Raw genomic sequence first — 25,190 nt, 5'->3', positions numbered from 1 at the left:
AAGAAGTATAAAGGCTTTACTATGCATCCGAGGTCGCAGTGCAGTCTAACCTGACGCGAAGCTGTCGTACGTGAAAGACACGGAGCGCTTGCGAAGCTTTTATTTAAATTAAAATCACGAAGCACCGTAAGATGCTTTTCTGACAAACAATCAAAACCGAAACCGTCGAATGGCGGCACGTAGAGTTGTGAATCGAGGGTTTGCTGCGGCGTCTCTTTTTTTGTAGCTCAAGGAGATGTTAACGACCGCTGCTTCACGTAACCTCGAATTCACCAGCGTCACTTAACGATATTTGCGTTATTCGAAGGACGGCGAATCAATTCCGGTATGGAGGGCGACCCGGAATCGTCGAAGTGGAAACCAGCGCTCACTCGGTAAAGCTTCCGTGTATCTCGCTCGTTTCTTTTTAAAGTTTTGCCAACAGTTTGTGTCTTATTTCAGGCTGATGGCCATCCTGAAGAGCGTTCAAGCTCAGGTCGACGCAGAGCGGCGATCGGTGGACACTATGAACGAGTTTTACCGACAGTTCAACTCGGTGTAAGTGGCTGTAAGCTGGGCTGGCGTTTTACCATCATCGTGTTATTTGAAAGATCTCATTCTCTCCATCTCTTCACTACTTTCCTTCATGTTAGCTGCCCTTTATGTTTCAGAGCCGTCACCACCGAAGAAACAAAAGAAAATCAAGCTAGCACCCCTCAAATGGACGTAACGCAAGGTAATTGAAAAAAGGTCTAATTCTGGTATACGGATAGACGTAAGATAGACGTCCTCTGGACGTTCGCGTTTAAGAAAAGCTCCAGTTATTAGCGTGTTTTAAAATACACTGAACTGACGGACATGTATACCACGTTCGAAGAACCGGCCTTCAACTCCCCAGCCCTCACTCCTCTTTTATACTAATTTGTTCTTTCTTCTCTTTCACAGCTAAGCAAAAACTGGGAGACTTTCTGGAGAAAGCTGACACGGTGCTAGCCAAAGCGAGAAGTCTGAGGCACACAGACAGTGTACGTATTGCTCGTTATAATATTCACACAGAAACGGAAGCAATAAACACCGTTTTTGATCTTCCTATGTGACCCAATGGTTACGGTGTTCGACTGCCTACCCGAATGACGCGGGTTCGATCCCGGCCACTTTTATGAACCCCAGGTGGTCGAAATTTCCGGAGCCCTCCACACCGATGTCTCTCACAGTCATATCGTGGTTTTAGGACGTAAGATCCTACAAATTATTATTATTATCGATCCCGACCATGGCAGTTGCATGTTGACGGAGGCGAAATGCTAGAGTCCCATGTGCATAAGAAAGAACCTCAGGTGGTCGAAATTATGTGTAAATCTCTACTACGGTGTCTCTCATAGCCCGAGTCGCTTTGTGATATTAAACCCCGTTAACCAGCCAACCAATAAACACCGGCGAGGTGGCCGATTATCACTGTTATCGTCCCTGGCATAATTACCGTAATACGATCATGCATTCATTCAACATTGCATATGCAAGAGATTGCACAAGCCTCTGTGAACTCGACATGTGCTCAGGGGAAAGACGCAAAGATGACACGTACGAGAGAAGCTGACACAAGGCACCACTTCCAACAAAAGTTAAGGGGATTTGGCGATTCATTGTCAAGATTGTAAATGCACACCGCAATTCGGCACAAGCTCTGTTGTGGCCAGAAGTCATGACAAGTGGGTGAAATCACTGACCGAGGCAAAAATAATCACTGATGTGGGCTGTCACAGTGTGGCATCGGTTTCATAGACTAGTTGCAAAACCTTCCAAGGTAGCCTTCCTGCTCTACAATTCATGCAGAATGGTGGTGGGTTTCGTTCTTGCTTCAGCTGTTACGTGCAGTAGTGTTTTGCATGTCGGCCAACACAGAGGCACTAGTTTGGTCATGTCCAGGCTGGAAGGGAGTCACGATGTGCAGTCTCATTCACATGTGCCACGTCCACCTTCTAGTCCGGATATGTCCACGTTAAATGCTACACTGCACGTAACAGTTGCAGCAAGGACGGAACGCACCGCCGTTTTGTATGAATTTTTGCTGGGCAAGAAAGCTGCCTTCTAGTTTTTGCAACTCGTTGATTATCGTAGCTGCCCTACTGGAACATGACTATGCACTGATGAATAGCGACAGAGCGCTCTGTACAAATTGTGTCGGTTTCACGGAATAACTTCTGTTAGTAGCGGTGCCTTGTGTGTATGTCTCTCATGTGTGTCGTCTTTGCGCCTTTCAAGTCTGAACATGCTTAACTAATACTGCAGTTTTTCATTCCTTGTTATCATGTACCACGCGATTAAAGCTTGACAAAACTGCACAGTTACATCTTTTAGTCTTAAAAGATACCCTTTCCTTGTTGTGGAGCATTGCTGTGATGCATATATTACCGTTCTTCTCTCGTACTTACAGGGAGATGGCTCCAGTAAAAATGAAAGGCATTCGACAAAAATCAGAAACCCCTCCACCGTGGTTACAAAGAAAATTGATGACCGCCAGCCTGATAAGGTTTGTCTGGAGTGCTTGACTTTTATTATTTTTGGTAAACGCTTAAAATAAGTTAAGCCCGTGTGTCAGCTCACAGGCTTTTCCAACTCTGCTATGGCATGCAGTGCTTAGTATGTATTGCCAAAGCTTCAAGGCCTGTTTTGCTTCTATGTCAGTCAATGTTTTCATACGTATTCTGTAGGCAAGGGTACGATAAGTTCATTTTACATAGCTTTGTGCATTTCCCACGTGAAAGACATGCATAGTTTTTCATGTTACTGCCCCGTCATGGAGTCTCTTATTTCAACACATTTTCAAACTTGAAATAGAGCAAAGCAGCTCAAGGTGGTGGTATTTTTATTTGTTTATTTTTTTAAAATGCTTATTGTACTTGTGGCAGTATAGGAGGTATGCACTTGACGTCACCCACGAGGAGCACTTGCGTAGGTGTCGCCATTTTGAAGCTCCGCGCGCTCGCCGCACGCGCAAAAAACTCGTTGCACGCGCTTTGCCCGAGATCCGTAGAGCGACTTGGATGACTAGAGACCTCTGGAACAGGTGTTGCTTGACAGTTGTTGCTTTGCTTTTGTTGAATCGGGCTTTTGCTCGACTTTTACAGCCCCAAGTTGTCACAAGGACGACTGTGCCAAAACAGGGGGCACGTTCGCGCAGTCGTTCGGTGGTGACGGTGAGGAAGGTGGCCATCGTCAGGGACCAGCCACGCTCTACCTCCCAGTCGCGAAACCAGAAGCAGCGCCGACAGCCGAGTCCGTCAAAGAAAAGCGATAAAATCGCTTACAAGTGCGCCTAGTTTGACTTCTTTTGATGTTAACTTTGTGGTAGTCCTTGACCAGTTGAATTTAGAACATTTTTTTTTTTCAAGGTGCAACAATTAACCCTTCGTGGTCTGCTGTCCGGCAGGGCCCGACAACGCAACATGGCCTCAGCGGTCTGTGGTCGGGCACTGCTGGACATGTTCTTTTGCAGTTGATTCAGGCACGTGTTTTCTCACTATGTTATGCGCCATCTGTGAAAGAATAAGTAAACTTCTTTTTACTGGAAGTTTGAGTCTTTCAGTTTCGGACCAGAACAAACTGTAAAGGGTTTAATTCAGCACTATTTGCACATGTCGTGTTGCCGAACACTTTGAAATTTTTTATATGTGAAAAATTGTTTGGTAAGGTTAAGATGCGTGCATATTAATTATTTTAATTACGATAAAAAAATGAATTTTTTGAGGTCACGTGGCATCATCGTCATTTTCCCCTCGAAAACACCTAGTACATCTTCATGTTTGTCCGATTCAGTTAAAAGCTAGGCTGACTCATCAGAGTCCTCCAGATAAGAGATCATGAAAGGTTCCAAGATTTATGTGTTCTTGAAAAAACATGGGGGCCTTCTGCACTAGTTCATCGTGCCAGAAAACGTGAGATGCGATTAACACTGACTTTCAAAAGGCTTCTGGCCATCCTATTAGTCGTATAAATGCAAAGCCTACCATGAAATTGTGGCTGAAACGGTTTTTGAGTAATTAGTGTTACTAGTCTCTGGATTTTTGTCGATTACAGATGATATCTCGGGCACTTCTAGGAGATACTGGCACTCCTGTGCACCCAAATTATGAAGTGTTGAAGCAGGGATGCCTAACACAAAAACCGGCATGTAATCAGTAACCACACTTAAAGAAAACACGCCAAAGTAAGAATACAGTTTGTGAAGGTGCAATGAAAGATCAAACTGAATACGGTGACAATTTCGCACGAGATTTTACACGAGCGGGCAGGCTATTTCAAATTTTCACACTAGCTTGACCGAGAGTTTGTTTTCAATCGTTGCTGCGAGATTTTAGATTTCTTTTGTTGAGTACTTTCTGCAGTCATTATAGTGGTGCTTGCACTATTTAGCACATCTTAACATGCACTTTTGTCGTGTTTTCACGAATTCAGATTGTCATTTGTTTGTACTTTTAATTGTATAGTTTGTGCTATCTTAATCATCAGTTAGTGTTGCGGCACACTCACAGGCACTGTTATTGGTTTATCTGGAAGGAATGTTTATCGGAAGTGAGCTCCCGCTCTTCGTGTTTGTCTGATTCAGTGAAAACCTATGCTGACTGTTTTCCGCATCAACTGTCCAACTTTAGCGACCTTGTTGTTAAGTTTAGCTTAAACGTACTGTGCTCCACAATTAAAATGTAGCACTCGAAAGACGTGGTCCTTCGCTGTGCTGACGGGTGTTTGTCGCCTCAGATGGCCGACATCTTTTTGGGGCATGAATGTGCGAAAATGTTTTGTTCCAGATATGTTACGGCGTTCTTTCAGGGATCACGGAAAGTGAGTGATGGTTACGTCTTCTGCCTCCACCATATTGGTATGGGAGCAAAACGAATGGCTGCAGCTTAAACGAGCTAAGCTGTAATTAGCTCTGCACTCTAACAATGCGTCATATACCTACTAGCTTTCGCTGCTCGTACATGGGACTGAATGGTCGCGAGTGCTTTGTTAACCCTGCATCTTCCCGGCCACTCTTCGTCTAACCCAGCTTCTCGTTTGTCTTTGGAATTTGTACCGGGAGTTGTAATAGTAGCTTGGTGACGATGGAGTTCTGCAGTGTAGCTCGAAGTAGCAGGTTCAATTCCCGGCTGCTGTGGCTGCATTTCGAAAGGGGCCTGATGCAGAAACGCTTTGGTACATTGCTCTGCGTTTACGTTTAAAGAGCTGCAGCTGGTCGAAGTTGATGCAGAACCCTCCTCTGCACCATCTGTGTTTGCAGTTTCGGTGCGTTAGACTTCAAGATTTAGTTTTTATTTGTGCTAGGCAGCTTTAGCCTTGTATACTTCTCCTTGCATGCTGGGTGACTAGGAAGTAGTTGCAGCTTGCCAGGGAGGTTTCTAGGTCTGCGTTGCCATACTGAAAAGTCGTGTTATCTCGTAAAATGAAAACTGAAGCATAAGGTTACCAAAGCAAAAAGAAGAAAATCCTTCAGTTACTCTGAATGTTTGAAAAAGTTTGCTGTATGCATGCAGGAAAGTGGTTTAGGGAAGTTACTAGCGATAATGTAATTACTAATTAACCAAACAGTCATTCACGATATATCTCGTGTTAGGTTATGTTCTCCTTGACCATTCTGGTTATACGATGTTTCTGTTTTGTTTGTACTGTAGTAGACTTGCTGCTACTTCTGCTGTAGGGCTGTAGCCTTATGTTGTAGCGACATGATATTTATGCAGACCATGCAATGGCCGAAGCACAGTCTGCAATAAAACAGCGTGTTTGCAAACGATGTAGCTCTCTGTTGCACTGTGTGCATGTGCGTTGCTATTACACCGATTTGTGTGCACTAAGCCAAAGTTGTTGCAAGCATCGTGTGGCCTCGTGTTTGCTTCTGATGTGCCATGGTAGTAGCTGAGGAAACTTACCGTAATGGCTACCGTATAGTCTGGGAAAAAGTACTGTGGAGCATGGTTACTGCCTAAAAAAAAGATAAAAATTCTTAAAGGGTCAAGCATCGAAAAATAACTTTTGGATGAAGTGCATGGCAGTGTTTTCATGTCAACGATTACAGTGCACGAGGTTAGAGTATGGCAAACCCTTTTCCAGAGAGCTTGTGTTTCACGAGATTTTGTACCGGAGTGTATGCTTGCCTGTACTGCCTCTGCTCGCAACATTGTGCAGCGTGCCTCGAAATGCCTGAGCTTATCGATGCATTCTTTTGAGAAGTAAATCTAACCATATACCGTGTGACCTACGTGCTCTGCTTGTCAGTTTGTAAATGCACAGACCTGCTGAAGCACCCACTTTGATGTTGAGAAACTTGGGGATTAGGTATTGCTTGAAAATTCACAGTTGTACCCCCTATGCACAGGTGGTTTCAATTCTCATTGAGCCTGACCCCTGCTGAACGTTTCAAGCACTATCAACGAAAAAGTCATGACTGAGTTTGCCAATATCAAAGTTGAGCATGCTTGAAGATTGGTAGTGTATTCAGCGTTTCACTAGTGTAACACTTTTGAATTTGCTTCAAACGTGAGGTGCTTCTTCCAGTGCTCGCATTTTCGATATATTAATTATTTTTCTAATTACATGACAGAGAAATGCTGAGCTCTCCGGAGGTTCAAGCGCAGCTGCGCGAGTTCTCCACTCTAGTCGACGAAGCGCGGAAGTGCGCTGCGAAGGACACCGACTGCCCCGAGCGACTGCAGTTCCTGGCCTTGTATGACTCAGAGGTGCGCTGCCGTGTAAAAATTTTAGGCTTTTTACAGATATTAACCTCTGTAATATTGTGATCTTTCATTGTCTCATTCTGGCGCATTACTTGTCCGGAGCAACCTCTATTGTGCAGATGTCACTGGTTCATTGCATGCATTGTAATTATATTACGAGATGCGCGCAACACTTTTCCAACATTGTCAGAAAATGCTGCCGATCTGTAGTCGAGGCTTCTGAGCACACGCGAGCCAAACATCATAGCGCGGCATGTGGCCTTGAATCTACAACTAATTCTCAAAGTCAGCTAGAGATCGCTCCCTCTTCTCTTGAAAAATGATGCCATAAACCCAAATGACCGCACCGTAAACCCAAAGTCCACGGCCATTGGCTGATTTGAGCATCATGAGCTGCATAGTTACCGTGGCCTCCATGGGATGCCGCCACGTGCCTGCACGTGCGCTCACGGTCATACTGAAAGTAAGACATGCATTCGAAGAAGAAAAGAAAAGCAAGCGCTCAAGATCATGTCGCGCACTGACGAAGGGACACATCATCTTGCCTCCTTGTCATCCCCACCCCCCCTTGCGTAGCTTTCAGCACACTCGCTGGTACGAAAGGAGAGAGAAAGCGCTTGAAGCATGCGCCAAATCCCTGTAGCTCCGCTCGTATTTGATGGATTCTAAAACTTTTTGTGGCGTGTGATTCGTGAAGCGTCACGCGCTAATAGTGAGGCTATTCCAGTATAACTTCGAAAAGTGTTGCAGGGCCCCTTTAAGAAGCTGTGCACAAGTGAGATTTTGTTATAGTTGAGTGCTCTTTTGTATCACTTTTCAGGAGACTGCTGCTGATGGCGAATCGAGCAAAAGTGAAAGTAAGTGCATCCAATTTAGGAGTTTGTGCAGGTTGTTGAATCTTATCAATATCCCCATGTGTAGTGTGCAGTCTTTTCTGATTATAGTTTGTTCTGTAGTTTATCAGTTATTAGAGACTCTTGCAACTGCCCGTGTTGGCTAGCTCACCATTGTGTGCTGTCTAACCAACTTCATGCATTGTATTGAAGAGTAGCACTTTTACCTGTCAATCAGTCATGAAAGGCAGCTACGCGTTGCAGGCAAAGGAGCACCAGGGCTTGCTCAGTGTGTGCTATCAATTGTTACATGAGACTTTCATGCAGTCAAGGGGAAATTAAAGAGTTGCCCATTGTGTGGTAGTAATTGTTCTGTGCAGTCAATTGGGAAGGACCAGGGCTCACACGTTGTGCACTGGTGTTTCATCTATAGAGGGTAAGGGAACAGACAGAGGATAAGGAAATGCGCGTTGAACCCTATTAATCCTTGTATGAAATTTCCGTGCAGTTGGCATCATACAGATCTCTATCAGAGGCATGGGCTGGAGGAGTCCCTCCTCTGGTTCTCTTTACCGGTTGACTGACGCAACCTGTAGCGTTTGCTGCACTGCATGCAATTTGTGATGAAGGCTTGCAGGACTCTCTGGACAAGCATCACAGCTTTGCCACTGAGTTTAATATGACTCCATACTTCTTTTTTAAAATCATCATTGCAAGAATTTCTTCACCCGTTACACAACACGGTTAGGACCACATGAATGTAGAGCAGTTGGGTAGATTTTTTTTTTTGTAGTGTTATTTTGATGATGGGCCTTGCAATCTTAAATTTCGGGCATTAGATGCAACCAAAGTATTGAAGAACAGGATCTGTAGTTCTGTGTCAGTTTTCAGAATCAGCATAGTTTGCAAACTAGAAGTTAATCGAAAATAAAAAGAGAACTACTGCAAACATTCCTGTTTGTCAAAAATACAGTTGATGAAAGTTTGCCTGAAAAAAGTTATTCACGCACGCATGCTCACACACAAGGAACTTTTAAAGAAAATAAGAGAACGGGAAAACTACATTAAATTTCACAAACATAATAAACAAGAACACTGACCCTTGTCTATATATCAAAAGAAGGAACTGTTAACCGAGGACACTGGAGCAATGGTGTGACATGGTAAACAAAGTGGCATATGCAGCAATGATTAAGTACAGATCGTGTTCGAGTCAAAATTATGCCGATATGACACGATACACTGGAAATGAAAGTACATGCATTACTTAGCCCTAAATTTTTGCGCTTCATTCCTTGAGTGCTGTTCATTCCTTTTGCAGTATCGTCGGTGCTGACATCACCAACTTTTCCATCGCGGGAGGAGCTGCGAAGGGAGTTTCGTGCCTACATCGACAGTAAATGCGCTTCCTTGGACAAGTTCGTTCTGGACTTGTGTGCCGAAAGTATTGTGCCACTTCTGGAGAGCACGCCATGCCCGGACCAGTTAGTGTTCCAGAAATATTTTTATCGCAAATGAGTTCTGCGGAATCCTGCAAGGTGGCGTGGAAGGGCTATCAGAGGGATAATTGACAGTCACCCGTTTGTAGCACGAGGCCACAAGAAAAATCCATACGGATTTCTCGGAAAGGAAAGCTTTTCAGTTGCCGAACAATTCGTCCTGGTCTGAGTATAGAACCCAAGACCAACGCCTTTCGGGGCAACCACTTCGTCATTTGAGCTAACTAGGAAGCTGGCAATTGGCAGCGTGAGGGCAAATTAGTCAACAGCTTGAAGCATGTGGACACAGAATATTGCATATAAGTTCTGCAGAATCCCACGAAGTGGCGGTGAAAGTGGTACCTGCGGTATGTTGCAGAGCTCATTTTCAATATCTGTTCTGCGGAATCCTGTCGAACTGCGGGATTCTGCGGAGTTCTGCGGGATATAGAGTTCTGCATATATGTTGCGGTATTGCGGAATCTGTGGATTGTGGGATATGAACTCCGAATATCCTGGGATATGAGTTCTTCGGAATCCTGCAAAGTGGCAGGAAAGGGATCATTGCGGTATTCCGCAGCACTCGTTTGCAATATCTGTGTCCATGTGCTTCGAGTTGTTGACTAGGTAATTCGGCCTCACGCTCACAATTGCTAGCTTTCCGGTTAGCTCAATTGGTAGAGTGACTGTCCCGCAAGGCATTGGTCTTGGGTTCGATCCCTGGTCGAGGACACTGATCACGTGCGTGGCGTTCATGTTCTAGGAGTACCAGCTACGCAGCATTAAGGAAAGGAGAGGCATGAAAGACATGATGATGATAATTGTTTTGGGACGAGATAAGCTCCCAAAGTACAAACTTTTATTTCAGAGTGTAATATTGGTTGAAGAAAGCCGCCCCTCTATGCCTCGACTAGATTTGACACCGATTCTGTCCCAAAGAGAAGCCCTCAAAGGTGTGAGATTTCTTAGAGTACTCTAGCACCAAGGAAAACTCCCTTTTGTGAGAGTGTTATTCAGGAGTATTCTGAGGCCTTACTAGGTGTTACTTTCGAGGCCTTACTTTTAGGCAGGGTGTCAGAACAAAACGTTTTTCGTTTCTCTTGTAGTTTGTGGGGATCCGAGGCGCGCCCGAAGCCACTGCGCGGGCATTTCGAATCCTTTCCCTCTCCCGTTCTCCCGCGACGGCGAGTGGCGCCATTTTGCGCTACGCGCCGACACTCGTGGTGGCGCTGCGCGCGGTCGGAGAGCCGCGAAATTCGGCGGGACAGACGCGCGTGCAGGCCGGGACGAACTCTCTCTCTCCTCGGACGCCGCTGGGTAAGCACGTATTTTCCTTCCGGTCCAACGTCCCCTTTGGGAATCGCTGGACTGTAGCCTGCCTGGGTGCCTCGGCATCCTTGCAGGCGTGTTTACCTCAGTATTAGCTCCGGTTCGTACGCTAAGCCAGAGAGCGGTGCCTAGTGCTCGTGCGTGGTCGTACCACGCCGAGTCGCACTTGCCGGAGGCCCACGCGTACGGAGATTGCCCTAACTCCCGCGACCAGGCCCAGTGGTCATCGCGAGAGTGCGCAGCATAGCCGCGAGGGACCTTTTCCCGAGCGGCGTGTCAAAGCTCGCCATTGCGAGCTGCGACGTGCTTCGCGGAACCCCTTGGTGTATCGTCCGCGTCGGGAAGCCCTTTTGCTTCCCCGTGCCCCGGGAGCGGACGTGTACAGTGTGTGTTGGGGTGCCGCAGAAGGCAAATAAAGTGTTTGTGTGTGTATGTTAGCTCGAACACTGTGTTTATGCTGCGCGGCGCTCAACGCCTTTGCTAGCTGAGCGCGTGCGGAGCGGTGCGCTAAACGTAAGCAGGCGACGGTAGACGCGGCCCTGTGGCTCGCTAAGCCTGAACCCGCGGTAGTCTTCGGCTCCGGTGAGCATCGAGGCTACCACACTGGCGCCCAACGCGGTATCAAAGGCTCATTAAGCCTTTGATTAGACTTAGTCGAGTCAGCACGCCTTTGCGTATCAGGTTCGCCGTGTTACCCGCGTTATGTCTTCTAGGCGTGAGTTTTGTCCGCCGTCGTTTTTAGCAGACACCGCTTTGCTCGAGAACAGGGCCAGTGCCCCCTTCGAGCAGCATGCGCAACAGGCGCTCCCCGAGAACGGTGCTACGGCCGGTATCCCTTTTGAAACCGCGCCGCTTATCGAGCTCGGAGACGGTTCCCCACCGCTCGAACGCGCCGTTAACACACCGACGGCTTCCTTTGAAGCGGGTGCGCAGACGCTGCTGCAAAATGCCGCCCAAATGATACAGGCGCTCACAGGGGCAGTCCAAACGCTTTCGGCTGTTCCGAAACGCACTCATCCCGCTGTCATGTTGGCCGTTCCGACCTACAGCGGGTACGGTGATCTGCAAAGTGCACGCGATTACCTGGACTCCCTCACACGTTACCAGAGAGCCATGGGCCTAGACGATCAGGATGTGCTCGGACGCGTCGTCCCGGCTGCACTGACTGACACGGCGGCGAGGTGGTATCGGCTTTCAGGCCACCGAGCAGCAACCCTCGATGAGCTCCGCGCGGCCTTCCTGCGCGAATTCTTACCCGCTGACTACGAGAGTAGGATGCGGCGCGAGCTCGAGCTCCGCACGCAAGCTCCTGATGAGTCGCTTCAGGAGTACGTACGCGCGATGGACGACCTTTTCTCTATCGCCGAGCCCAGAGCCTCGAACGAGGAGCGCGTCGAACGGGTGATCAGGCAGGCACATCCGACCTTTTCGGCGTACCTGCGCGGCAGCCGCTTCCGAGATTTAGAGGAATTGGCCGCCGAGGCGAAGCGCATTCAAGGCGACATTCTCGCCGCGCGCGCCTATCGCCCGCCACCGCCAGCCAGCGTGGCCCTTGAACCGCGCTGCGCGTGGGGAGGGGCCGTGCCCTTTCCCCAACGGCAACAGCCCGCCGGAGCTGCCTTTGCGGCTACCGCTGCAAGCGGGCGCAGTTGGGAAGTGAGCGATCGCGCGTTAGATCCCTACACGCACGGGAGGCGCGCAGCCTGTGCTGCACCGCAACTCGACACGCGCGAACAGGGACGCAATCCGCCCCAACGCATCGCTGAGGGTGACGCTCGTCATAACAGATCCTTTGATCAACAGGCGAACCGACCCCTGCCGCTAGAGGCTGCTCCTCCTCGGGAGAGGGGCCGCGACGGCGCATCGTCCCTTTCCCGGGACGGAATGCGCTGCTTCCGCTGCCGCGAGCGAGGGCACATAGCGAGGGAGTGTCCCGTATCTAGGCCTCCTGTGAGGCAGGGAAACGGGGGCGCGGGTCGTTCGTGAAGGCACGAGCGGCCGAACCCTTGCTTCTCCCCTCCGCGTACCGGGCAAGCAGTCTTGCTGGTGCGCACGCGCCGTTTATTTCGGTCATTATTGCCGGCCGCGAATTTTCGGCGTTGCTAGACACGGGCGCGAGCGCTTCGTTGTTTGGCGAACAGGTTTTGTCCCACTTGCGGAAGCACTCGGTGCGCTTGCGGGACAGCCGAACGACATTCACCCTCGCGAAAGGCGTGGCCCAGTCGGCTGGCGCCGCAAGGTTGACTGTCAGATGGGGAGATCGAATGAGACGCACGCGTTTCGTTCATCTCCCAGGGCTCAGTGTTCCTGTGATTCTCGGTCGGGACTTTCTCCTAAAAACCGGTATCGTTGTGGACATTGCGAATGGCGGCTATCGCGACGGACCTTTTTCCCAGCTCAAGCCGTTCATCAGCCCGCCGGCGTATACAACTGCCTGTGCAGTAGAGGCGTCGGAACCGTGTCGCGTGCAAAGTCCGGGGGCAGGCCCCTGCGCTATGCGCTCGTCGGCTCAAAATCCCCATCGGGATCGAGTGGCACGACACGCAGAGGCTCCGCATCCTTTGACCGCCTGTGCGACTCATTTGGATGATACACAGAAGGCTCGTTTCTCGGCACTGTTACGCGAGTACGACGAGCTCTTCACCGATCAGCCGGGCTGTACTGAGTTGGTGAGCCACGCGATCGAAACTGGCGACGCACTTCCTTTGAAGTGTAACCCCAGGCCCGTCAGCCTGGCCAAGAGGCAGGTTATTGACGGCTTGCTGGACGATATGCTTTCAGCTGGCATTGTTCGCCGTTCGTCCAGCGCCTGGGCGTCTCCAATTGTGTTGGTGCCTAAGAAAGATGGCAGTCATCGCCTGTGCGTAGACTACCGCCGTCTGAACGGAGTGACTCGTAAGGATGCCTATCCGCTCCCCACGATTAGCTCCATCGTAGGAAACCTCGGCACTGCGCGGTACTTCACCACGTTAGATGCCTCCAAAGGTTACCTACAGGTCCGGATGGATGAGCGTGACCGGTGCAAGACCGCGTTCACCTCCCACAGAGGGTTGTTTGAGTTCACTCGTATGCCCTTTGGTCTTTGTAATGCTCCTGCGACTTTTCAGAGACTCATGGACCGCGTCCTCGGGGAAGCAAAGTGGTCATACTGCATGTGCTACCTCGACGACATCGTGATTTATTCACGAACCTTCGAAGAGCACTTGGCCCATGTTGCCGATGTGCTCGGGAGGGTGAGGGCTGCCGGGATGACGTTAAATCCCGCGAAAGCCCAATTAGCGCAGACTCGAGTTCAGTTACTTGGGTTTACGTTGGGCGAAGGCTCCATTGAGCCAGACCGGGAGAAACTTCGAGCAATCCTCGATTTCCCCGTGCCCAAGGACGTACGCGGCCTGCGCCGCTTTCTTGGAATGGCCAACTTTTACCGGTCGTTCATTCCGTCCTGTGCCCGAGTGCAGGCGCCCTTGACCAAGCTCTTGGGTAAGTCCGCTGAGTGGCGATGGGGACCTGAGCAGCAAGAGGCGTTTTGCCGACTGTCTAGCGCCATTGCGGAGACAGCGCAGCTCAAGCTCCCCGACCTGACCAGACCGTTCGTGGTCCAGACTGATGCGAGCGATCTGGGATTAGGAGCAGTTCTCCTACAGGAATACGATGGCGTGTTGCGGCCGTTGGCCTTTGCCAGCCGCTCGCTGATACCCGCGGAGAAGAATTATTCCGTGACTGAGAGGGAGTGTCTCGCCATCGTGTTTGCACTGCGTAAGTTTGACGTCTACCTGGATGGGACGAAGTTCGTGGTGCAAACAGATCACAGCGCGCTAAGCTGGCTGATGCGGCTCCGTGAGCCTGCGGGCAGGCTGGCGCGCTGGGCTCTCTTAATACAGCATTATGACTTTTCAGTGCAGTATCGGAAGGGGAGCACTAACGTGGTAGCTGACGCGCTATCCCGTGCCCCAGTGTCTACCGGGAGCCTGGATCCCGGTGCGACAGCCGCAAGCGGTGCCTTTGCGCAAGCAAGCGTCGGGGGCGAAACGGCGGCCGAGCCGCCGAGCGGAGAGAAGGGTGAGTGCGCCGACGAGCGAACCCTTTCCGCGAGCCAGGCAAGCAGCGCGCCGCGACGCGGGCGAGAGGGTGAGCAACACGGAAGCGAACCCATGACGCCGACGCAAGCGGCAGCGATGGCTGCAGTCCTGAGTGGGAACGATACCAGGCTCCCCTTTGGGAGAATGGGAATCGCTTTCAGCAGGCAAGAGCTACTGAAGGCCCAGCAAGATGATCCGTTTTGTCGCGAGTTGAGCGACGGTCTCAGGGAGACGGAGCGCCGTGACGCTGCTGGTAGTGCGGCGGGCGCAGGGGGACGGGAACCGGCGTGTGTCGCTGGGTCCCCCGCGGACACATACTTGCTGGACCATGACGGGCTCCTGCTGAAATACATAGCCACCGATGAGGAGTCCGTGGACCCGTTTAAGGTGGTTATGCCCAAAAGTCTGAGAGCCGCACTGTTGCGATCCTCTCACGACGAACCCATGGCCGGTCACCTGAGTGGCTCCAAAGTTTTTGCAAAACTGAGCAAGACTGTGACCTGGCTTGGCATGAAGCGTGACATTTTCCGCTATTGCCGTTCCTGCCATGTCTGTCAAGCGGTGAAATCAAGGGGTGGCAAGCCGCCCGGCCTGATGAAACCGATTGTCAGTGAGCGTCCGTGGCAAGTAGCCACCTGCGATCTAATGGGGCCGTTCCCCAGAAGCAAGCAGGGGTTCATACATCTGATGGTAGTCGTGGATCATTTTTCGAAGTGGGTGGAGTTGTTTCCGCTTCGGAAGGTGACAGCGCGAGCGGTGCTTGAGAGGCTGCAGGAAGTGTTTTGTCGGTTCGGCTTTCCGGAAAGGCTGATCACGGACAACGCGTCGTACTTCACCGCTCGGGTGTTTGGTGATACGTGCCGTTCCCTGGGAATTAATCACTGCACCACTTCGCCCTACCATCCCCAGTCCAATTTGACGGAGCGAACCAATCGTACGCTCAAACCGATGTTGGCGGCCTTTGCCGAAAGTCAAAAAGACTGGGCAGACCATTTGAGTGAGCTCGCGTTCGCAATCCGAACCTCCGAGAGTCGCTCTACTGGTTTCTCTCCCGCTTTCCTCAACTTCGGACGAGAGTTGGCAAATCCGGTGACCAGTGTCATGCAATGCCAGCTCGGAGACGAGGAAGCACCAGCAGACTGTTCTGCTTACGCATCAAAGCTTCGGGACAGGCTTTGTCGAGCTCTCAGTAGAGCAAGGCAGAGTTTGGCATCGGCCAGGGCGGCGCAGAAGGCCCAGTATGACCGGAAACATCGCCATCTTTCATTTAAGGTAGGTGATCTTGTCCTGAAGCGCAACCACGCTCTTAGCGACGCGAGCAAGGGGTTCTCAGCCTCGCTCGCTCCTAAGTGGCTTGGTCCGTACCGAGTGGAGAAAGCTTGGACTCCGCTCGCGTACTTGCTGAAAGATCCCCTTTCGGGAAAACTCAGCCGTGCCCACATCGCAGACCTGAAAGCCTTTGCGTCGAGGTCTGACGAGCTCCCGCCAGCGCCCAGTGGCACTGCGCGCAAGCAACGGGGCACACCCGGGACGGCGGACCGCATTCGGACCACGCACCGGTATAATCTGAGGAAGCGGTCACCTTAGTGATTTCGCGCCGGACGGCGGACTTATTTCCGCAACCGAAGGCCCTCACATTCCTATCTAGCCTCAGTTGCCTAACTTCTTTACGGCCTGTGCTCGCAAAGTCGGCCCCCGCCCAGTTTGCTGCTATTTTTGTTTGTGGGAGTGTTCATGTTTACTTGATGTGTTTTTTTTTTCGTATTTTTCCGCGTATGGAGTGTCATTTTGTTGTGTTTGCTTTTCGCTGTGTTTTTTTTCTTTCGCCTGCGGAAGGGGTCGTGAATACTGGTGCTTATGCGGGGGGAGAGGTACGAAGGACGCTACGCGCCTTCCATCGCGTGGCGCGTTGGGAGAAGCCCGTCTTCGGAGCTGTGTGTGCGTGTGTGTGTACGTGCGTGGTGCATCTGTGCGTGCCCTGGAAGTGTGCGGCGTGGTGACGACACCATAGGAAACCACCTTCACCCTATCGCCGGGGACCCTGGAGGTGTTCGGGAACCCGCTGACGTCAGGCGGACCGCCCGGCTGTGTCCTTGTCTCGGCCGTCGTCGAGAAGCCTAGCTGCCGTCTGCCTCACGGCTGCTGCGTGAGGCTAGCTGACATGGCAGCTGCGCCCGGCTCTCTGCCGACGACGGGACGCCTTGCAGCCAATTTGGTTTGGCGTCAGGATTACAGCAGAAGGACTGGCCGTCCCAGCGCGGTCTTTGGTCATCCAGCCTGGAATTCGGGACCTCCGAATCACCACCGAAGCGGCGTTCGTCGGACTCGCGGGTCTGTCGTCGACTAGATCGACGAGCCGAGGGTGAGCCCGTTCCGGGCATGCGGACATTAAACAGGCCTCTTGCCTCGCACTCTGGCCAACAACATTACGCGCCGCCTCCCCTCCGCGCCGTGGACGCTCTCCCGTGTGGGCATCACGAACACTCGTCTTAATTTCTTTTACCCCCTTCCGTAGCACCATATTGTATAGTATAGTGTATTTCAAGTGTATTGTGTTATTATTTCTTTTTTTTTCATTTTTTTTATTTGCAGAGTAATTAGCAGCAGTTGTGGGCCTGGGCTGAGGTTAGCTGTTGCTCATTGCATAACGCCTTTGCATGCATGGGCGACGACCGGCTGCCTTTGCAGACCGGTATAGGGTGATTTAAGGAGAGGAGGATGTGGGGATCCGAGGCGCGCCCGAAGCCACTGCGCGGGCATTTCGAATCCTTTCCCTCTCCCGTTCTCCCGCGACGGCGAGTGGCGCCATTTTGCGCTACGCGCCGACACTCGTGGTGGCGCTGCGCGCGGTCGGAGAGCCGCGAAATTCGGCGGGACAGACGCGCGTGCAGGCCGGGACGAACTCTCTCTCTCCTCGGACGCCGCTGGGTAAGCACGTATTTTCCTTCCGGTCCAACGTCCCCTTTGGGAATCGCTGGACTGTAGCCTGCCTGGGTGCCTCGGCATCCTTGCAGGCGTGTTTACCTCAGTATTAGCTCCGGTTCGTACGCTAAGCCAGAGAGCGGTGCCTAGTGCTCGTGCGTGGTCGTACCACGCCGAGTCGCACTTGCCGGAGGCCCACGCGTACGGAGATTGCCCTAACTCCCGCGACCAGGCCCAGTGGTCATCGCGAGAGTGCGCAGCATAGCCGCGAGGGACCTTTTCCCGAGCGGCGTGTCAAAGCTCGCCATTGCGAGCTGCGACGTGCTTCGCGGAACCCCTTGGTGTATCGTCCGCGTCGGGAAGCCCTTTTGCTTCCCCGTGCCCCGGGAGCGGACGTGTACAGTGTGTGTTGGGGTGCCGCAGAAGGCAAATAAAGTGTTTGTGTGTGTATGTTAGCTCGAACACTGTGTTTATGCTGCGCGGCGCTCAACGCCTTTGCTAGCTGAGCGCGTGCGGAGCGGTGCGCTAAACGTAAGCAGGCGACGGTAGACGCGGCCCTGTGGCTCGCTAAGCCTGAACCCGCGGTAGTCTTCGGCTCCGGTGAGCATCGAGGCTACCACAAGTTTTGCGTCACCGAAAAAAAAATTCCGTTCTGTTTCTCTTCCGGAATACTGAAAAAAGATGTTCCGTAACATTTGTTATATGTATGCCAAAATTTAAGATTGAAGTGACGATAAAAACGTCAGATTTAATTTTCTTATAAGTGAATTATGAATTCTCTAAGAAGGCTTCATGCTTTTGTTAATGAAAAGAGCTCCAGTTGCCACTCTTTGTTTTTTTTGCGAAATTTTAACACGTTTTTACTTTGGAATTCCTACTTGAGATATGCGCTAATACTGTCCCCTGAAATATGCACTAATGCTTATGTTGCATGACCTCAATTTTTCCAGATTGCCACCTTTTCCCTTGAACTGAAAACCGATAAAAAAATACTTGTTTCACTCCCAAACGAAATAATAGATAATGTTTTGACTATGTTTTCATTCCGTAAAAAATGTTGTTTTTTCTTTTTTCGTTCCATTCTGACACACTACTTTTAGGTGTTACAGTGACTTCTGTGAAGGGATGCATTGCTTTTTGCTTTGTGGAGTTGAATAGGTACATGTGCATTGAAAGCACCTGTTCAGAGTTTTTCAGCGCTTTTTAGTTCACACTGTGTTCCCCTTTGTAAGAGTAGCTGAAAGGATGAGTACGAGAAAGCCCTCTTATGAAAGTGAACTGGTTTAAACTCATTTTAAAAGGTCATATGTTTGTTGGTACAGCACGTCTGTACAGTGGTGGCCTTCTTTCTGATTACTTCCGTTTTTTTTTGTTTTCATTCAGGGAATACGCTGCGGTCGTGCAGACTTTTTACGGGATCATCTGCAACAAGGGACGTCGTTTTCCAGCGTTCGTTGACTGCGAATAGTGACGAGGGCTTTTGCCTTTGTTGCCCCTACCTTCGAAATGCTCAACCATCTGTATTAGGCATTTTTCGATGCATTTTTATGCATTTTTGATGACCGTATTTATTTATACTTGTACCTCATTTTATACCAGAGCTGTGAAAATAAACCGAATTGCTCAATTCCCTCTCGGTTTATTTTAATATCAGGGTTCCCAAACGAACGGCCTTCCGGATAAAATAAATAAAATTATAGTAGATTTTGGTGTCCACACTCCTTTACGCAATCAGACACGAATTATCATAGACTGTCTGCAAATGTGTCAAATTTGCACAACAGGTAATTCTAAGGCACTTAATATTACATTCCGCGAAAGAAAACGAAGTAATACCGTATTTTCTCGCATACAACCCGCCCCTGCATGTTACCCACACTGACAACTTTAACTCTACAAAAAGAAAAAGAAATATGCATATAACCCCCGAAATAACTCGCAGCCCCACTGTTTAAGCACATTGTTTTGTTTTTTGGCACGGCTTATGTGCGAGAAAATATGGCATGTTGGTTTGTGTGAGTTCTAGCGATTAATCCCAGTTAGAGTGCAATTAAATATTTAATTATTTTTCTGTCAGTCATGTCCCATTTCTACATGAAAAGAATCAAGTCATAGGCTCAAAATGCATGCGCAGTTTGTTTTCCATTGTGTTCATTTAGAGCAAGAAAAATAATACTTCTGAGTGTCTTGCAACGCGGCATGTCAACCGAGCCGTCAACCATCATAGTGCTTTTAGCCAAGTTGTCGGCTGCAGTCATATGCAGCACATTGAAGGACACTGATTATGCAGGAGGTTTGATTCATCCTACGGGCGTAATGTATCTTGCTCGTTCTTGGCCGCTAGTCCAAAGAACTGGTGAAAACAAGTTGCACTCACATCTGTGAACGTTGTGCCTCAAAGAATTAAGAAGCCTGTTCCACTTATCCACTGATGTCCGCATAACCACTGCGATTAAAGTCAAGGACATGGAAAATGAACGCGATATTCACATCTGGCACTAAAAGGTAAGATTGCGGTGGTACGTAATCGAGTTTTGGAAGGTGTGGATCCATATGATGTATCCTTGGTGAGAAAAGTTTTCTGTAGTCTACTGCTGTCAGCGATTGTCGAGGCGAGTGATTTAGATGATTCGCCTGGGAATGGGATCATAATCATCATCACTGTCACCTGTAGCGCCCCTGGGCAAAAATTGGAGTGGGAACCAATTAGGGTGCATTTCTAGTTGGTCATGTTTGTTCAATGCAACCGAGAACGAAGCCAGACTAACTACGTTTCAAGTTATTTGCTATGTTTCGCTGTAATGTAGAAATAATATGAAGGAAAATGAAAGTGAGCGAAAACTTAACTTGCTGCAGGTGTGTACCGCAGCATTGTGGCGGGAGTTCTCATTTTGCATACTCAAGAAATCTCGCCGATTAAAGCCTTGCGTTGACGCTCGATGGAATTTTCCGAGAATTGCTCCTGGACATGTACATGCGAATGTGGATTCAGTTAAACTGCTGCAGGTTGCGATCCAAGGATGGATAGCGATATCAACATGCAGTTGTTAGTTAATAGCTTTGGAAACTGAGACCCTTTTGAAAAAAAACCCTTGAGGTTTCTGGCACTCCCAACACTGCTATAAAAACACACAAAGCACTATCAGTGCGATTGCAATAAAGAGAACTTGCTGGCTGCCTATTGGCGGATAAAAGACCAATGATAATCCTGCCAGTTTGCTCCCGACCTGTTGATTGTGTCCTTTGTCCTCATAAGGTTAGCGCCGCGAATTTCCTGTGAATATAATAAAAATATTACACGTAGAAATGAACAATGTCACGTGATTCATCTGGTGCCTTTTCATGGTATGTTTACTTGGCAAAACTTCCCTCGGTATCATACATTGCGTTTAAAAGAAGATGAAGTGCATCCACGTCACTACGCAGTGGTTACTAAATGCAACGCGTCTCTCTCCATTTAATAAGCAACAATATGGGGGCAACAGTTCCAAGAAAATTCTTTCTAGTCTCACGCCAAGTTTGAAAATCGCGCGCCCTTACTACGTCTAAAAAGCCTCACAGACTACCGCTTTTTCACTGTCAGTTTCGTAGTCATCATTGACTACGAAAGTGAGGCTTTGCTGTTTGCTTGCGTTACGTAATTTAATTGGATGCCGTAAGATGGCGCCACCAGTCAAACCTGCTCCGCGCCAGCTGCTGCTGCATTAGCCGCATCCCACCAACCAGCCAGCCGCCCGTCCGCAAACAAAACTCGCTGCTGAAGTTTGTTCGGTTTCTGTATTTTTTTTTTTTGCGTTCCCGTGCTCTCCCTTCTCTTGGCTGCTGGCCGTCGGACTTGGCGTGCGTGTTTGTGTGCGTGCTTCGGGGGCTCTCGTAGGAATGTCTGCAGCGGTGGAGCCGACGATTCAGCCGGGAAACGCTTCGCTACAACGGCCGTCCCCACTATGCTTCTAATAAGGGACTGTCCGTTGTGTCTTCAGGATGTGTGACCTTCTTGTGCCGATGTGACCGGATCGGCGAAAAAAAAGTGCCCTGTGCGACAAGAGGGAGCGTCGTAGCCTTGTGTGTGTGTGTGTGCGTGCGCGAGTAAATTTTTGCTGCCGGGGTGCGGGGGGGATTACCCCCGTCCCGTCTGTATCCGTCATGGCTAATCCACCGACGAGACGGCATGGATCTATGAAGATCAGACTGACAGGTGAGTCGAGCACCCTACTACTCCACTTTGCGCGTTCACACGTCGAGGGTTCCACGAAAGCTTCATCGCGACCTACGGGATCGGTCGGTACCCTCACTAGGCCTAACGCCCGTACGGCAAACCGACGGATAGCCTTGCTCGCAACCGACAGCTCGAGTACGGACCGACTTTTCCGGCTTGAACCACGTCTTTAGGTTTAAAAGACAGTGGCGGGAGTGCTCACGGGCTTCGAGGTAATCGAGTCACTCTTTTAAGCGCGAGCTCTTTTGTTACCGTCGTCGCTTTCTGCAAAGCTTCGCCGGAGGGTGCAACGGAAACCTTGTACCCCAAGTTTTTTATTCGAGTGCGCGGAGCGAAATACACCGATATCGATAGATTGGAAAGGTCTTCCTGAAAGGACACTCCGTTTCTTTTACGAAAGTCGGTCGCAAATCGCGTTTATTTCAAGATCTTTGGTGGCAAAGCCAGTGGGTTCTAGTTCCGTCGATGCCTCACGAACCATGCGATGCCAGTTGCAGACGAAATCGTCGCTGGCGCCGTTTTGGGATTCGACGCGCTTAGGATTACGGCAGATGTCGGTGATGGTAGCGCCGAACGTTGTTGCAAGGTCGAAGGTTGTTGTGATTTGCATTTGTTTAGTTGTCTGCGTGCGTGACTAGGATTGAAGACGAGTCTGCTGGCCCTGCCTGCCGCGAAAGAAAAAAAGCCTCTTCCGCGATGCGCTAGCGCATCGCTAGTTTTGTTACCATTGGGTCTTTCGTTGGCACCCTGCCTTCGGCAGACCTTTTTTTCTCGACGGAAACGTGAATAGAGAGTGGTAGACAGCTGCAACAGGAACGAGTTTGCTACGGCGGTCATCGAAGTAAAAAATAAAAACGAAACTGGCGGAAGTGGCTTCTTCCCTCCTCTCGCGCACCCTTATTCATTCCAGATGCGGCGATGCGCGCAGCGGGCAGCGATTCTCTCGTTGTATCGCTTCCAAATGCACGCATGGTGCGCATCAACTCAACACACACGCGCGAAATCTAATAGAAAGAGGAAGTCTTTTTGCGGTTATCTGGTGTCCTACGCTGCACTCCAGCTGTTTGTACTCACGGGCATATTTTTAGTTTGCATGTGGTGTGGCAATGGCGGTAGAGACGGTTCTCTACTTTCACGGGACCGTTCGGGCATACGGTACTCGTTCGAAGCCTCAATTCGAAATCCGCCCGAGCTTACCCTATCTGGCAGTGACATCTTGCAGGTCTTTTTGTCTAGATGCGCTCTCGGACCACGGAAAAACACTGCCTGTGCATTTAATGCAAATAAATTACTGAAGTATGGCATGCTGTTGGGCTGAGTGATTGGTCTAGTTCGCGCGTTTCTATGTTCTTACGTGTTGTCTCCTTCGCGGCGCAGTTTAAACTTGTTTGCTGAACGAAATCACCTTTGAACTTTTGTTAGAGACACTCGACTTTTTGAGGTACTTTAGTGCGCTAGTGTTGTGTTTTCTGTCCATCTAACCTAGCATCTTAGGCGTACAACCTCCGGGTAAACCTAAGGCGAAACGTTAAATAATTTTAGACAGATAAATTATTCTCTCAAAAATCTATTGTCATTAATTTCGCCATCATAGGATAAATATTAGAAGGGCAAATTAACGGCGACGTTTCATTTTTTTAATTTCGCGCCGAAACTTCACCTCAGCGTGACGTCACAATTTTCAAAGTGTTCTTGCGTATTTTGGCCGCACTGGTTCGACGAAGCTTGCTGAAACTTGGCGTGTGGCTGAAACTCTGGGCCCCCCAGAACGCATTGTGAACGATATTTCCCGATAAACCATTACGTAGGCCTTAGCGGACGCCGTCAAACGACATCGTCGTGAAATATGACGTCACGGCGAGCTGGTGCGGAAACCTCAAGGTGACGTCGCCACCAGCGTTTTCTTTCTGCGCGTTTTCATGTGGTCGGGGTGGTGGTTTCGGTCTGTTGTTAGTAAGCCAGGCTGATGCTGATTAAGTGACGCCACAAACTGTTGTTGACCGCGTTGCGTCGCTGTTTCAGGGCCGGGTTGCTCGTGGTAAAGAATAGCGGTGGCAACAGAGCGTACAGCCTCCGCGGGTAGAAGCGATAACACCTTTTGTTCGGCGGCGGTACGGGCGTCGTCTGCTACAGAAAGACCTTGCCGACAGACAGACGATCGTGTCTGGCTGTCATGGCGACGGCGCTCTTGGCCGCGCCGTTCACGCTCTGATATTCCCACATTATCGGCAGCGCGTGGGGCCGTTGCTTTGAAAAACGCCGCGCTAGAGTTTGCGTGCGCGTGGTCGGTAAGTGAAAGTGACGGTTTATCTTTTTGGTGGCGGCCTCGTACGCCTAACGACCGCAGGAAACTGAATCAAACCGCCTCTGCTTCTGACGCTGAAGTGTAAGTAACACAGAAGCACAGAAGTACAAATGTGTACTTCTGACTCCGAAGTATTAAAAAAATAAGGAAGTACAGAAGTGCAAATGTGTACTTCTGACGCTCAAGTATAAACAAGAACGTACTTCTGATACTGAAGTATAAAAAAATACAGAAGTGCAAATATGCACTTACGACGTTGAAGTATAAAATAAATAGAAGTAGAAAAGTACAAATGTGTACTTCTGACGCTGAAGTATAAATAATATAAAAGTACAGAAGTACAATTGCGTACTTCTGACGCTGAAATACAAATCATATAAAAGTACAAATATGTACTTCGACGCTGAAGTATAAAAAAAAAAAAACAGACGTAGAAATATCTACTACTACTACGGGTTTCCTGACTCTGAAGTTTAAAAAAAAATATGGTACGTACAGAGGGTGCAAACGTGTACTTCTGACTATGAAGTATTAAAAATATAGATATTTACTTGTGACGTTTAAATCGAGACGCACGGCTGCGATATGTGTGTATTAACCGCACTGAACCATATCGCCGTTCGTTTTATTTATCGTTTTTTTTTATGTCGTTGTTTCCTCCTTTCTCCGAGACCTCGTGTTCGGCCAAGCGTTTTGAGGTCTTTCGGCGCTGTTGAGCGGGTCTTTTCTTCTTTTTCTTTTTTTTGAAACGCTTGGGAGGCGCTGTTTCTTCATGGCGTGTACTGTACAAGGTGGTGCCGTGGTTTAGTTGCGTGCTCGGTTTTATTATACGTTTTCATTTTTTCTTTGTTCGATCGAGTTTTTGTTCTCGGGGTTGTCGACACTAGACGACAGCGCATGTTGCTTCGGCAGCCGAAGCTCTTCCGGGTGAAAGCAAACGCTATTATGGTACGTACAGTATTCGCGTATTGAAACGCGAAACCGGTTTTTTTTTCGTTTTTTTTTTCTTTCCATGGTACAAGACTGCTACGAGCAATTGCTCGTGATAACCGCGCCACCCCCCGAAATCTTTTCGCGCCTGACGTGGCTCTCCACTGCCTTCAGGATCGGAAGCACCTCACCTGGTCTTGCACTGCCTCCGTGATCGGCCCACCTTTCACCAAACGATGACGTCATGATGTGACGTCACAAATTTTTGTCTATCTGTGATGTTATGATGACTTCATATAGTGACGTCATCACATGATTTTTTGCATCACATTTGTGGACGCTGACGCGGGACGCCGGTCGATTTCCGCGTTCAAAGGGACCGACAACT

At 49.5% G+C, this 25,190-nt stretch overlaps 2 protein-coding genes across 2 annotated transcripts in view; both read left to right on the top strand.

Annotated features, from left to right (window-relative positions):
• Positions 1-138: 138 nt before the first annotated feature.
• Positions 139-19,025, top strand: LOC119400114 (uncharacterized). The gene is made up of 10 exons (XM_037667059.2): positions 139-374; positions 442-537; positions 651-715; positions 925-1,004; positions 2,414-2,509; positions 3,108-3,289; positions 6,578-6,713; positions 7,531-7,567; positions 8,865-9,027; positions 18,735-19,025. Exons 1-10 carry the CDS (start codon positions 328-330, stop codon positions 18,817-18,819), a joined length of 987 nt encoding a protein of 328 aa, XP_037522987.1. The 5' UTR covers positions 139-327; the 3' UTR covers positions 18,820-19,025.
• A 2,062-nt stretch (positions 19,026-21,087) lies between these two features.
• The window catches only part of LOC119400113 (E3 ubiquitin-protein ligase SMURF2), a 111,334-nt gene continuing 107,231 nt past the window's right edge, over positions 21,088-25,190 (top strand). Inside the window, exon 1 of the mRNA XM_037667058.2 lies at positions 21,088-21,546. Coding sequence (XP_037522986.1) covers positions 21,495-21,546 — 52 coding nt within the window. The 5' untranslated portion in view covers positions 21,088-21,494. The remainder of the gene's footprint in view (positions 21,547-25,190) is intronic.

The sequence above is a fragment of the Rhipicephalus sanguineus genome, chromosome 7 (genome assembly GCF_013339695.2).
Source record: "Rhipicephalus sanguineus isolate Rsan-2018 chromosome 7, BIME_Rsan_1.4, whole genome shotgun sequence".
In the NCBI taxonomy this organism is placed as follows: Eukaryota; Metazoa; Arthropoda; class Arachnida; order Ixodida; family Ixodidae; genus Rhipicephalus; species Rhipicephalus sanguineus.
The sequence above is the reverse complement of the archived record's forward strand: the minus strand, read 5'-3'. Positions and strand labels throughout refer to the sequence as shown.